This window comes from Mastigoproctus giganteus, chromosome 4 (genome assembly GCF_048544385.1).
Source record: "Mastigoproctus giganteus isolate SK-2022 chromosome 4, ASM4854438v1, whole genome shotgun sequence".
Lineage (NCBI taxonomy): Eukaryota > Metazoa > Arthropoda > Arachnida > Uropygi > Thelyphonidae > Mastigoproctus > Mastigoproctus giganteus.
Window position 1 is genome coordinate 62268486 of NC_143578.1, and position 15505 is coordinate 62283990.

The 15505-nt window shown below is 40.0% G+C and overlaps 2 protein-coding genes across 2 annotated transcripts; both read left to right on the forward strand.

The window, feature by feature from the left end:
• Positions 1-10274: 10274 nt before the first annotated feature.
• On the forward strand, positions 10275-11372 carry LOC150086780 (uncharacterized). Its single transcript, XM_090372262.1, has 2 exons — positions 10275-10735; positions 10859-11372. The coding sequence occupies exons 1-2, from the start codon at positions 10275-10277 to the stop codon at positions 11370-11372; spliced, it is 975 nt and encodes a 324-aa protein (XP_090228388.1).
• Positions 11373-12738: 1366 nt separating this feature from the next.
• Positions 12739-13974, forward strand: LOC150086781 (uncharacterized protein F54H12.2-like). Its single transcript, XM_090372264.1, has one exon. It carries the CDS (start codon positions 12739-12741, stop codon positions 13972-13974), a length of 1236 nt encoding a protein of 411 aa, XP_090228390.1.
• Positions 13975-15505: the final 1531 nt, after the last annotated feature.

Sequence of the window (15505 nt, forward strand, 5' to 3'; positions counted from 1 at the left end):
CGTTTTAAAAGTAATTATTGAAATTATTGAAAATTAAAAAAATATAAACTGATTTTTAGATGGCGCGCAATGTTACTCATATTGAAATTGCTGTTATGGGTTATCAATCGTTAATTATATAGTCGTGAAAAGTGAAAGTAGTGTATACTAAATGGTTGTCTAAATCGTATATTAGCAATTGTCACACTCTTTTTAAAGGCACAGAGTGAAAAAAAGTGGCAGATTTAGGATAAAAGGTTTAAACGGTATGTAGAATGTTCAGATAAACCTTCAATTTCAATTTAATCATTATGGCTAAATACGTTGAATTATTTCACAATGTCGATTATTCAACTTTGTGATATTCAACAGACAGATTTTTTTCATGAAATAAATTTAGTGAAAGAATAAATCAAATTTAGGAAGCTAATTATTTTGAAACTAATAAGAGGCTGAATGTGGTTATGGGGTAATGTAAGTAGGCACGTTGCGAATCAACTCAGTACGCACCCACAAGAAGTGTACAATCGGTTGATAATTAGGGACCTAGAACACTCCCTCCTAAAATTTTGGATCGCATCCGTAATTCTTAATTTTCAAATTGGAAATTTTTATTTTAATGAAAATTTCCAATGGTTATTAAAATATTTTCTATTATATATAAAAATTAAATAATATTTAGGAACACTAGAATATTCGAGAATGTTTCAGAAAAGTATAGAAGACACTTGTTTGTGGTTAAATATTGTAGAAGATTCCTGAATGTGGTAGAATGTTGCAGATGATTCTAGAATATTCTAGAAAATGGGAATATTGTTTCAGTATTATAGAATATTGTAGGTGATTCTATAGTGTTTTGCAATAATACAAATTGAGGAGTTAGAGATGTAACTTGTAAAATCGAACACCCGTCATTCAGAAAAGGTGTTTGATGTAAGTTTTTGTTTCGTGATAAACATGGCAAGAAATAAGGAACTGAGTGTTGAAAAAATAAGTGCCATTATAACTCGGTATAAAGAAAGTTATTCCGTGACAAGTATTGGCAAAAACTGTGTGTCATTTAAAGGAATACAAACTACCATTGGATGATTCACGGAAGTTGGCAGTTTAAAGAACAAACCACGATCAGGACATAACAAAGAAAGCACAAGATAAGACCATAACACTGTACTGATTTATAAACGCAATCGGCGACTTACTGCACCTGAAATCCGAGCTGAATTCAATGGGAACAGACAAACCTGTATCTACATCCAGTGTAAAACTTCGTCTTAAACAAACAGAACTTCATAGTCGTGTAGCGGTCCGAAAACCCTTATTAAAAACGGAAAGGCGAAAGAAACATTTTGCTTTGGCTAAAAGCCACCAATTTTGGACAATTGAAGAGTGGAAAAACGTGCTGTGGTTGGATGAATTCAAACTCGAAATCTTTCCATCCAAGCGTGAGTTTATGTGAGACAATCAACTAAAGAAAAAATGGTGCCACATTGTTTAGCGCCTACAGTCAAGCAGGGTAGTAGTTTCATCACGAACTGGGATTGCTTCTATTTTTCTGGAGTGGGTGACATGGTCAGAATTTAAGGAATTTTAAGAAAAAAATTCTATAAAAACATTCTTGAACATAATGCAATATCCTTTGGACTTCGACTTTGTGAACGAAAGTTTATGTTACAAGACAATGATCCGAAGCACATCTCTAAGCTGTGCAGGGACTTTTTAGCAACTAAACAACGAGAGGGGTACTGCAAATTATGGTGTGACCACCCCAGTCGCCTGACAAATCCAATACGGGATTATCTAGACAACTGTTTCCCAAACTTTCTTTGCTCGCGGACACCTTTTGGCTTCGAAAAATAACCAAGGATCCTATATGCTAGCTCACTTAAATATGGAGTATCCCGGACGATGGTACCAAAAATTTATATCTCAGAACTGATGTTTACAATCTACCTTTTTCAGATTGACACAAAACATAATCGAATAATAAACTGTCACTATTTGAATATACAATCAACCGTACCTCACAGGCTACTAGTGTGAGAATGGCGTTGTTTTTTCGTCTCACAAAGCCTTTTAAACTTTAGAGTGATTGTAGACAACTGAATTCTCATGTCGAGTGCGATTTTTATTTATATTATGTTTTAAAAAATAACTTAAATTCAAAGTAGCCATTACAGAAATTATCCACGGATCCCCTCGGAACTGTTCGCGAATGAATCCCTTGGATCCGCGGAGCATAGTTTGGGAACCACTGATCTAGACCATCATGTCCATGAAGTCTGCCCACCTTCACAAAATTTATAGGAACTTTGCAGATCGCTTGGAATAATCTTAGTCAGGACACCATTTTAAAATTAATTGCCTGAATGCCACGTCTGTGTAAGGAAGTCATAAAATCTCGTGGAGGATATTTTGATGAAAAATAAGTATAGTTGTTTATATTAATCATTTCAATATTTTACTGTAAATTTTTCAACGCTTTCATTATGATATTAGGAACAATTCGCAAACTACGCAATATAAGGAAGCGATTGACTAACTCAACTAGTAGGAAGGGACTTTTTTAAATATAGCCTTGGTGGGTAGCGCAGTTGGTATTATTATCGTCTCCCCCACACCAGGTGAAAAAAACCTGAGTTCAAATGCTGTCAATGAAGGGAGGAAATTTTATGGGTACTTTGCACAACGTGGCAGAGTTAGCTGAAATTAGTCGAGGGTGGCATGGTTTTTCCTCCCGGAAACTCTGGGTTTTTTTCCATCAAACAGCAAGTCGACCATAGAACACACGCAGTTTACAGACATGTTATATACAGCGCAATATGGCCTAAGTTGCTAATACGTGTGATCCCTACAACAACTGTCATTTGCAATGTAAGAACTTTTTTTATTAGAAAAATAATGACTAATTAGAGTATTACACCGGAAACTCGGGTTTTCGTCCAGAAAACAAGAAATCGACCCCAGAACACGCTCATTTTACAGGCAGTATATACGGACCATTATGGTATAAGTAGTTGATGCGCATAAAACCCAGCCGATAAGGTTCGGTTTTATGAATTTCCGAATTGCTGAAAACAGTCATCACAGAGAATTGTGTAAACCATGTTGAAATGGCCACAACTGTTTCTGGAAATATTAGTTTTATACTCTTAAATTCTGCAGTCGTAGTGCAGCAGGCCTATTTGCATTGGGCTTACTTGCATAATGGTTGCTTAATTGATTATTAAAGAGTGGAGGGTTCGGAATTTTTGATACATAATCGAGTAGTAACATTTTCCTCCGGAGGTTAAGTTACGCATTTGCTTCTTTATATAGGCTTTGGGCAGGAGAGTTTCGATGAGCACCTCTCCATTTGATAATGGAGAAGTGCTCATCATTTAATACGGAGGGTCATCATTTACCATGTACCTGTATCATTAGGTCTGTCCTGAGGGCACTGATGTATAGCGTTCAGCTTTATGAGAACACTTTCCTCTAGCGAAGTCATATATGAAGACACAGTAATATAATCGACATCTGATTAGCACACGAAAAAAAGATGAAAAAGGGTGTACCTATCAGCATCCCATATTACAATAGACGTATTGTAATGTATTTCTGATGATATTCAATTTTCTCAAATGCAGTTTGCCAGTATGTTACATGCAGCTGGAAGTTGAGTTTATTACCAATACTAAATCCAGAAAATGGGTACTATTAAGAAAGTCTAATAATGCGATTTTTTTAGTTATTCGTATAAAATAATAAGATGAAGTGAGCACTTTCTAGAGAAGTGGTGTGCGAGTGAGTGAAATCTATATTTATGCTATTATTTAGAACTAATTGTTTATTATTTTCTTTCAGGCTATCATTTCGGAACATCTTAAGTACCAGCTGATGATGGGAGTTAAAGACATTGCCAGATTTATTATCTGGTTTATTATACTTATTGTTATTGGCTACCCAGTTGGATCATTCACCTCCTTATTTTATGTTTTATTTTCCCCGTTCTCCGCTTGGTTCGGCGAATGTGTAGGACCAGTTAATTTTCTCTTAAAATGTGTTCAGCTGCCTTTAACGTGCGCCAGGTACATGGTAAATGATGAACCTCCGTATTAAAAATAACCAAAAGAAGCACTTCAGTTACTTTATCATCTCAACAGAAGTTATCACAGACTGCGCATTTACACTTCTTATGTTGATCTTTTTCATGTGATAAACTGCTATAATTGAGAGATTAATGGATTTTAAAAGTGTATTTGTGCTGTTGGCAAATCATTTTACATGACTTATCATTCATTGTTTGTACAGACATTTATTTTATTTTATTATATACTTTATTCTATATACCTTGATATACCCTATTAAAATGGTTACTTTCTGAAAACCAAATAGTGCCAAAATATTGTCATTTGTCCAACTGTTATTAAAAAAGTTCGTATCCCTCTTTAGCTATGTTAGATACTGTTTTTGTTTTTTCAAACTTTTTGTTCTAGTAGTAGTAGTGGCAAATAATGCAAGCAAGCAAGCTTATGTAGCATCACCCCTCACTCCAAAAGTTTCATGCTTTCATTCATATTTCATGTACTCCTATATATAATTTTTATTTTATTTTTCTGGATTTATAACTGCTAAAAGCTTATTTCTTGCAGTCTTTGGTTTAAGAACATGTATATAGGAGTACACTGCCCTACCATTAATATCCGGACGCCTTCATATCTAAAAATAACATTTACAGAACACTAATCATGAATGCTGAAACTTTAACTTTTAGCCTTCATAACAGCATCCTAGTGTCCATGGAACACTCCAGTTTTTTATAAATATCCTCCGATTTTTTCTGCTATTCTACCTTTAAGGTGGCTACCAGTTCGCCTCTGTATTTTGGGCGGTCTCTCCTCACACCCCTCATGGTGGTCTAACTCATCAGAGGTTCTCTATAGGAATGTATGACATGGAGCATTGTCCTGTTGATATAGGTATTGGCCTTCCCCTACATGTTGCCACAACATACGTAAAGCATTATTGTCCAGATCGTCTAGCTAGACTTCAGCATTCATGGTTTTGTCCAAAACAACCAACAGCCCTAGACCATCACATTTTTTCCCCCAAACTTTACCGCTGAGACGATATGGCAGCTTTTCTCTGGGCATCCGCCACAGCACGATCCTTAGAATGATAATCCAGTCCATGACTCATCATTCCAAAGCACAACTTTCCACTGGTCTACGGTCCAAGAACTGCAGGCCTTACACCAAGTCAGACAGCATCTGGCTCTAGTTGGGGTGTTAATGGCTTCTGGATATCTGAACGACCGTGGTAACCTGTATCATCCAGCATTCTGCGCACTGTGCCGGTGCTAATGTGTTAAATCGTCTGAGGAGAGTCTTTGCAAGGCTCTCCTGTCACGTTCCATCAGATTCAGAGTTTTTCGAGTCGTTTTGCGAAAGTTTCAGCATCATTCCATTTCTATTTTCAGATCACATTACCAATCGTCGACAAGGGATCTTCAGTGCCGTTCAAATGTCACGTTCAGCCCGATTAGTTTGCGGTGCCCTACTATCATTCCGCGTTGGAAGCCTGTTGACTCCGTCTATCGCTGCATGTTTGTTCCATTAACAGTTGGTACTACTGTCTCCTCAAAGGCCTACAAGCATATTTATGGTTTTATCTGACACATGGTTATTGTGCAGGGCGTGACCAACTATGGACGGACTGATATCTGGATATTAATGATTAATGGAACGGCAGTGTATAAAGGCGTACTCTGAAAGTGCAATCATGAGGAAGTAATATACACAGGCACCACAAGCATAGGAGGAAGTTCCAACGTATGAGTGACAACCGAAACATGATTGGCCACCATATTCGATAATGGTCACAAAATATATTTATGTTATATATAATGAAGTAGCGATAAGTAATATTTCATAAAATATCACTGTTAGCTACGTCATTGCGTAAATCACAATTGATATATGTGACGCCTGTAAATTGAATGCGTTCTATGGTCGCTTTGCTGGACAAAAAAACCCTAGTTTCCAGGATGTAAAGACCACACTACCCTCTCGTGCCACCGACAAACTCAACGATGTTTTGAAAAAGACCCGTAAAAAGTCCTCACTTCATTGACGGGATTCGAACTCAGTTCTTTTCCAACCGATGTGGGAGAACAGTGAGAACCAAAAGCGTAGATCACATCTAGGTTGCACTGATTTCCATAGTGGCGAAAGAACTATTGAAGATGAGATGTTATCCGAATTGATATTCCCACTTTGATATAATTCTCTTAACCGTATGCCTGCTGGTATATAAAGCTTTGGGTATATGTGATATTGTTTGTTGTAGGATTTAGCCGCATCAGCGACTTGACCATATTGCGCCGTATGAAAATTATATCTGTAAATTACGTGTGTTCTGTGGTAGATTTGCTTCTTTGCTGGATGAAAAACTTGAGTTTTTGGGATAAAAGGCCCATTAAAGTTTGTCATCGACTGGATTCGAGCTCAGGTCTTTTCCACCCGGTGTAGGGAGGTCAGAAATTTTATTAATTGTGCTACCGACGAGGGCGTATATATGTGATATGTATTATTATTATTTATCCCTGATTGGGGGATTCCACTCCGTCCGTGATGGGTACTGCTACCAAGTACACAGGGTGATTGTAATGTCTGGTGTTATTGTTGGTCGAGGAACTCTCTGACTGTCCTATAGGTGTTCAGAATTGCGACTTTCTGGAGTTCCTTGTAGGTGTTCGCTGGGAGACCTATTGCTGCTCGACTGCTATGAAGGGATTTTGGCACCATACCGGTGGTTGACGCGATGATCGGGATGGTCGTTACTTCTTGCATATGCCACATCTCCTTGACCTCATGTCTCAGGTTAGTGTACTTCTTAATTTAACCTCATGGGTTTTCTGGACATTTCTAGTGTTGGGCACTGCTATGTCAATCAGGCAGGTAGCCTTTTCCATCTTGTCCACAAGAGTTATATCCGATCTGTTGTGCGGGGTGGTCTTATCCGTTATTATGGTGCGGTCTCAGTACAGCTTGTGGGTTGGGGTCTCTAGTACTGCCTGGGATTCGTACGTGTAGTATTGTACGCTTTCTTTGGTCAACTGGTATTTCCTCGCCAGTTGACACGATACTAGAGATGATGTATTATCCTGGCTATGTAGTCGTGTTTACGAGCGTACTCAGTCTGGGTGATCACCTTGCATCTCCCCTTGCATCTCAGGATGTAGTTTTTAATGGCGCATTGGCAGCCAAGGCCATAATGCACCAAGTCAAAGTTAAAAGGCCACTAAACAATTTGGCAGCCTAGGCCACCACGTCGAGCAATTTACTATTATGTAACAAAGGTATAAAGTAAAGTAAAAATATAAAACTTAGATCTTTGTATAAAAATTAATAGAGTGTAAAAAGATAAAAACGTCAGACATTTTGTCTCTGTCACCTAAAATCTGACTGAGTGTAAATGGTTCAGTCAGATTAATAAAAGCGGTAAAACACAAGCGTTGTTCTTCTATAAAAACAGGGCATTCTATGAAAAGATGACGGACGGTTAAAATAATGTTACACATCTCGCATATAGGTGGGTCATCCGCCCGCAGCAAATAGGAATGTGTTAGATGACTATGACCTACACGGAGCCGAGCAAGAACAACTTCCTCTCTACGAACGCTGCGTAGACTGAACTGTCATTGCGTAATTACAGGCTTAATGTGATGTAGTTTATTTGTGGCCTGTCCGTGCCAAGAATTTTGTCATTGGGGATGTAATTTAGAACGTATTATTTGCTTGTAGTCTGTATAGCTCCCCCTGTGATGTGTTGGATCGTTTCTGAAGCCAGGCGGCATCGTCGACATGTGTCATCTGACATTTCAGGCTCCTTTGCGATGTATTTTCTATAGTTTATAGTGTTGATTACCTGGTCTTGGATGGCCAGCATGAATCCTTCGGTCTCGGGGAAGAGCATCCCACTTGTGAGCCGTGAATTGGAAGCAGTGTTATCGATGTGATCTTGATGGAGGTCATTGTAGTGTCTGCCATGGAGTGTCTTCTTTGCCGATCTTTCTACCTTCGTTTCTTGTGCCGTCTGGGCGGGAGGGGGCTCCTCACTTAGGCTGAGTGGGGTATACCACTTATCTATCTTCCTTATTATTATTGCTCTTATATTATTTCTCCCTGATTGGGGGTTCCAACTCGTGACGGGTATTGCTACTAAGTACACAGAGTGGTTGTTGTTATGCCTGGTGTTATTGTTGGTCGAGGAACTTTCTGACTATCCTACAGGTCTTCAGGATTGCGACTTGCTAGAGTTCCTTGTAGGCGTTCGCTGGGAGACCTATTGCTGCTAGGATGTTATGTAGGGTCTTTGGCGCCATATCGGTGGTTAACACAATGATCGGGAAGGTTGTAACTTGTTGCATATGCCACATCTCTTTGATCTCCTCTCTTAGGTTCGTGTACTTCCTGATTTTTTCCCCATGGGTTTTCTGCAGGTTGCCAGTGGGTACTGCTTTGTCAATCAGATAGGTAGCTTTTTCCTTCTTGTCTACAAGGGTTATGTCCAGTCTGTTGTGCGGGATTATCTTATCTGTTATTATGGCGCGGTCCCAGTAAAGACTGGGTTGGGGTCTCTCTAGTACTGCCTGGGGTTCGTACTTGCAGTATGGTACACTTTCTTAGATTAACTGGTATTTCCTTGCTAGCTTCTGATGTATTATCCTGGCTATCCTTCGGTCTCGGGGAAGAGTTTCCTTTTGTGAGCCATCTTATCTATGTAGTCTTGATGGAGGTCGTGTACTGGGACTGCGCAAGTGTTAAGATTGTGACCATGTTCCCACCATCCAGCTTTGATTTTAGCAGGCTTCTCAGTCTCTGATGGTATTTCTCAGTCAGGCCGGCCTTGATCTCATTGTATGCTAACTTGTGGGCCTGCACCATCCCCAGATATTTGCATGTCTCTCCCTCTGTCATGGCTTCAATGTCTTCAACTGATAGTTTTGCTTGACTAAATGTCATTGATGTGATCCATGGGTTTGCATTTGTCTATACCAAATTGCATCCTGATGTTAGTGCTGAACTCTTCGGTGATCCGGAGTAGCTATTGGAGTTGATTCTCAGTTGCGGCATACAGTTTGGTGTCATCCATGTGCATCAGATGAGAGAGGGTGTACAAGTTCTTCCTCCCTCCTTTTAGGGTATATCCATACTTGCCATCATTGAGCATGGTGAACAGTGGGTTGAGTGCTAGACAGAACCATCGTGGGCTCTCGGCATCTCCCTATAAGATTCTTCATCTTCTGCTGGGTATCGATCTGGTCGTGATGTTCTCGCCCCTGATGGTCCTCCATTTTGTCATGGTTGCTGCTAGGAAGTATGTCAGTGTCGGGTTGACTTTGTAGATCTTCAATGTCTCTATCATACAACTATGAGGCATGGGGTCGAAGGCTTAGGTAGTCAGTAGATATGTTGGGGGTTCAAACACATTTACATAAAGTCTAAATGGTTTTAAACTCAATTGCATAATACCTGGAGTGATTTAAACTCAATTGCATACTATACTCCAAGTACAGGTGTGAAAGTGATAGTTAGTTCTCATTTCTCTCCCTAGATGGCGCCACTTGCTTACCGAGATTTTTTTTTTTTTTTTTTTATTATCATACTTGAGTCTTTTCTTGTGTGCATGTAAACTTTTTTGAAAATACATTTTATTACAGTATATCTTCTTAAGTTGTGTGTAAACCTTTTGATGACTTCCTCCATCACTTTTTATTTACTGAAGCGATAAACATATCAAATAATGTCATCGGAATATTTGTGTTAATTGTGTAATGTCGCAGTAAGAGCCACTTTTTATTTTTAAAAGTGACAAAAAATATTTTCTTTCGCAGTGTCTTCTCATAGATTTAAACCTTTATTGACCCTTTGATAAAAAGAAAACTCATTGTCTTGTCGTAGTGTTTATTAACTAATCCACCTGAGTCTTTTTTTCTTGTGTGTGAGTAAAACTTTTATAGGTTCGTTTCCTTAGAGATTCAATATGAAGATACTTTTTTTAATTAGAGCCTTTTTATTATTATTGTCTTAACTTATGTGTGTTAACCATTTTATTGACTCGTTTCCTTAAATCAAAAACTCAAACACCAAAGAAAACTTCTGCTTTTTAATGAACAATTTTTAAAAAGGTACATCTATGAACAAACAGTAACATTTTCAGATGTGTGGAAGCAGTCCATCCTCCAATCTTCAAGCTGCTGTTCCGAGATAATAATAATCACTATCAGGATGATGACAAATATAAGTAGTGCGATGTCTTCGACACTGTCCATTCCTACCTGTGGAGATAGAGAAATGTTAGCAGACTATTATAATCCTAAAGTAATAGGTAGTTTCAGTTCTATTGATGCTCTTCAAAAACATACTAAATTACCCAGACGTGTTGTTCGCGAATTCCTAGCTAGTCAACCTACTTACGTGAGACATCGACAGCAAAGAATTAATTTTCGGAGAAACCAAATTAAAGTTCCCGGACTTAATCACACTTTTCAATGTGACCTAGGTGACCTGTCGGCTCTCGCCGACTCAAACGATGGATATCGTTACCTTCTGGTTTGTGTGGACTGCTTCTCGCGATATTCTTGGGTCAGAAAACTGAAAAGCAAAAAAGCCAACGAGGTGGTGCAGGCATTCAAATCTATTTTCGAAGAAGAAACACCATTTTGCGTTAACACCGACCAAGGAAAAGAATTCACTAATGCTCCTCTTCGTCGGTTATTCCTTTCCCTTGGTATCAATTTCTATACAACAAGATCAGAAAAGAAGGCAGCTATTGCCGAACGGTTCATACGTACACTCAAAGAAAAAATTTATAAGTGGATTTCTTATTCCAAAAGTCAGAAATATATTCACGTACTCGACGATATTGTGGCTACGTATAATCGTACTACCCATCGTTCTATTGGTATGGCCCCTGTAAAAGTCACACTTGCTAACGAAGAAGAAGTGTATAATAGACTCTACTACAACCGTACCAAAACCCTGAAACCGAAATTTAAAATCGGAGATAGAGTTGTTTTGAGCAGCGGGTCTCACCCTTTTCGCAAAGGTTACTGGGGGAATTGGACGAGAGAAGTGTTTACTATTACACGTGTTTTGAAGCGTAACCCTGTTGTGTACAGTGTGACAGGCCGTGATGGTGATCAGATAGAAGGAACGTTTTACGAAACACAGTTACAGAAAGTTAACTTTGACGATAATGTACCCCCTGACGTCTACCCCATCGAAAAGGTACTTAAACAAAAGACAGTCAGAGGACAACGTCAGTTATTAGTCAAATGGTTAGGCTACCCACAAAGCTTCAATAGCTGGGTCAGCTCACAAGATGTTTTTCCTTACACTTCCCAGTAACGCTAGTATGGATCTACATCCCAGAAATTCTCAGTCACAATTCACAGTGGAACTGCCTAATGCTGTTTCTCTCTCTGGCAAGTGGGAAGTAGCACTTGCCGAAGTACACTTCCCTCTTTCATGGGATAATATCTCCGATGGATGGAACATATTCACTCTGTACCCCAAAAAGAAAAAAGAAGTCAGAGCGATGACAGTATTAAAAGAAATGTATACCAATTCCTCAAAACTTATCGATGATATTAATTCTGTCGACAGTGACATTCAACTGAAAGTGAAAACTGACGGAACGAAAGAACAGTTCACGTTAAGGGTGAAGAACGAGAGTACTGTGAAAATCTCTAAAGCTTTTACACGGGTTATAGGTCTCGATAGGGCATTTAGCGAGGATCAAGGAGGGTTCTATATTTTCCGAAATTATCACGTCGGCGAGTGGCTTTCCAAGAAGGAAATCACATTGCCTAAAGAAGCATCCAATAGAACGATCACATATCGGGGTGTGAAAGCAGAAGCTGTTCAGGTCTGTAAACTGCCACGAGGGAGCTACAAAAGTATACCACAGGTGCTTAACGCCATGATGAAGCTGGCACCCCAACTCGACGCAAAAGTGAACTCCATAGGTATAGTGTCTATCGAAATCGATCCATCGGTTTACCTTCGCTTCCCAAAAACAGGGCTCGGTCAGATGCTAGGTTTCGAAAAACTAGGCAGAGACTTAGAAGGTAGAGTTTACGCTAAGTACCAGGCAGATATATATAGGGGTGTCAGTTCCTATTTCGTCTATTGTAACCTAATTGAGGATCAGGTTGTAGGCGATACGAAAGCGCCACTGTTACGTGTCGTATCGTTTTCCAATAACGGAGAGTTCTCGCATTTAGATTATTACCCACTCCAGTTAAACACGTTCCATACAGTAACCATCCAAGTGCGTACAGATAGCGGTGAATTCGTACCGTTCAGTGAGGGAAAGACTACAATTAAACTCCATTTCCGTGAACGATGAATGCGTACGTCCATTACTACACAATGCAAGCAGGGGGGAACCCCTACTTCGCTGGGCCCTCCATCCAGAGAGGTCACGGATTAGGAAGCATTTTCCGAACTGCATTCCGCTTTCTCACACCTATACTCAAACCTGCAGCAGCTTTCATCGGTCGACAAGTACTCTCGGCAGGACGAAATATCGTTGATGATGTTATATCAGGTGTTCCACCTAAACGTTCGTTTTTAAATCGTGTATCAGAAGTCGGGCAAGCCATTAAAGACAAGGTGCGTAATCAGAGAGGTGGTAAACGTAGACGTCGCGATATTTTCGATGGAAGTTATGATGTCTGAGCTGGATCTTTTCAGTAAACCTGCCACTAATATGTGTGTCGAACGGTCGTCGTATATTACTTTCCTTCCTCTGGCATCTGTAGATAGTGTAGGCCCGATCGAATTCTATATTCCGGGGACTTCGGAAGAGTATCTAGACCTCGGGAAAAGTTATTTGCGGTTGAAGGTGCGAATCACCAGAAGCGATGGAAAAGATCTGGAAGAAAATGATAAAGTAGGAGTCGTTAACAATTTCTTTCACTCTCTATTCAGTCAAGTCGATCTCTTTGTACAAGACAAACTGATTAACCCATCATCGAATACGTACCCTTATCGTGCATACCTGGAAACACTTCTTAACTATGGACGGGAAGCCAAGAATTCGCAACTGACAACTGAGATGTACGTCAAAGATCAGTACACCGATGTTAAACAGATGTTCGAGAAGGACGACAGTGGTATGTACCAACGATTGAAATTCTTCTCAAAATCGAAAACTGCAGAGATGTTAGGAAGACTTCGACTCGATCTGTGTCACCAATCTAAATACATAGTGAATAACGTCTCCCTCCGTTTACGACTGGTAAGAAGTTCCCCCGAATTTTGTTTGCTTTCCAACGATTCGTCGACTGCCAAGTTGAACATTATGGAAGCAACGTTATTCGTACGTAAAGTGAAATTGAATCCTCAGATTCAACTAGCACACATCAATGTTTTAGAGAAGAACCCGATCGTGTACCCTATTAATCGCGTGAACGTGACATACTTTTCTATTCCCAAAGGAATGGTAGATTCCACACGTGATAATATATTCCTAGGACAAATTCCATCGCGCGTGATTGTGGGTTTGGTGTCGAGTGAAGGTTTCAATGGATCGTACTCTCGTAATCCTTTTAACTTCTCTCACTTCAACCTGTGTTACTTACAAGTGACTGCCGATGGCATTCAGTACCCGTCAATACCTCTGACTCCCGACTTCAAGACAGGACAGTATACGAGATCGTATCTGTCACTCTTCTCTTCATTAAATAAATGGACGGAAGACACCGGAAACGATTTGTCATATTCCGAGTATCCACTCGGTAATGTATTGTACGGTTTTGATTTATCGCCAGACGAAAACGCGATTGGTGCACACATTAGTGCTCTGAAACGGGGGAGCGTACGTCTCGAACTGAAATTTTCATCACCATTGCCTGAAAACGTCACGTGCGTCTTGTACAGTGAATTCGAGAACGTGGTTTCGCTGACAAAAGACAGGTCGGTTCTTCTGGATTATGAACACTGAAGAAATAGCACGTTTGTTGGAAAGTGTTGTTAAAGATTACCCCATAAGTGTATGTGCTCGCGACGAACTGGCTACGAACATTCTTAGTAAACCGTTTCTTCTAGTCGTCAACACCGATCCATCCGACAGACCAGGAACCCATTGGATAGCTATTTACCTCGGAGAAGAAGAAGAAGCCGATTACTTCGACACGTTTGCCCGCCCCCCGCCCGAAGATTTTGTGGCGTTTCTGAAAAGGCAAAGTCGCAAGTGGACTCATAACAAGACTGTAATACAACATCGGGAATCTATAGCTTGTGGACTGCATTGTGTTTTCTTTTTAACCCATAGATGTCGCGGTATTACTATGAGACAGATTGTTAACGAATGTTATTGTAAAAATTTGTGGGGCAATGATATCATTGCTACTTTAGATGTAATCGATCACTTAAATAAACAAATTTAAAAAAAAAAAAAAAATTGTGTACTCACATACTTATCCACTGTATTTTCTTTCCTCTCAAGCGACGGGGAGACGTCAGAATCGACGGCTTCTTCCTTGCACGTTTGGGCGCGCGCTTTTCCCCGGCCGCCGCGGGAGGGAGCACGAGGGCCTCCTCCGGAGGCCCGCTTTTCTTCTTCAGTCCCAGAAAAGCCTGCAATGTTTGAAGGTAGGCCTTCACCTTGGATTCGATCGACATGTCCTGTCTCTTCAGAATCTCGGACATCTCTTCGTCCAGAGAAATCATCCGTTGGTGTTCTGGTGGTGCCAGTAGTAAATATTTTTTGAACGAGTCGTTCATTTTCTTATTAGCGATGTTATCAGTGGAATTATCAGACTGCCCAGTAAGGGAAACAGTGCACCTCCCTGTTGGGTAATAAGTCTCCGTCGCCTTGTGAAGGGGACTGTTTTATCCGCTAGAACACGTAACAGCTTCTTTTTGCGCTGCAGTCTACGAAGTTCTTGTGGAGTGATTGGTATGTTACCTCTTAGTAAATTCTTACACAGTTCGCACAAAACAGTGACCTGAGAGTGCGATGTCTGTCTCAAAATTGTATTTGCTTGCTTGGGGCTGGCACCAGACAAAAACCTGATGAAGTCACTATGTTTTCGGAGTCTTTTAGCCATGAAGGTACATAAGTAATTGACGGGCCGTCCTCCGGTAATATGCACGAGCGCAGACGTAATTGTTCTGGTGTATCTTGTCGAAAGTCCAGTAATAAATATGAGAACGGTTTTTCTGTGGCCTCCTTATAAATATCGACTAGAACACTCGAACGCCCTGGAAATACTTGCGAGGCTAAGTGAGATATTTGTCGGGAATCTCTGGGATTTTTAAAAACGATTAAATAGTGTGAGTTAAGACTGATGGTCCGATATTGACTACCCTGACAGAACAAATTTTGGGAGAGAAGACAGATACTTGTATTCCTGTGATGGCTTCCTTTAATGAATATTTCAGCGATTTCGGAACTGTCTTTTGCAGCGTGTAGGAGATCGTCGATTATGATTAGATTTCTGACATGTCTATCGACTTCGGGCAGTTTCAAG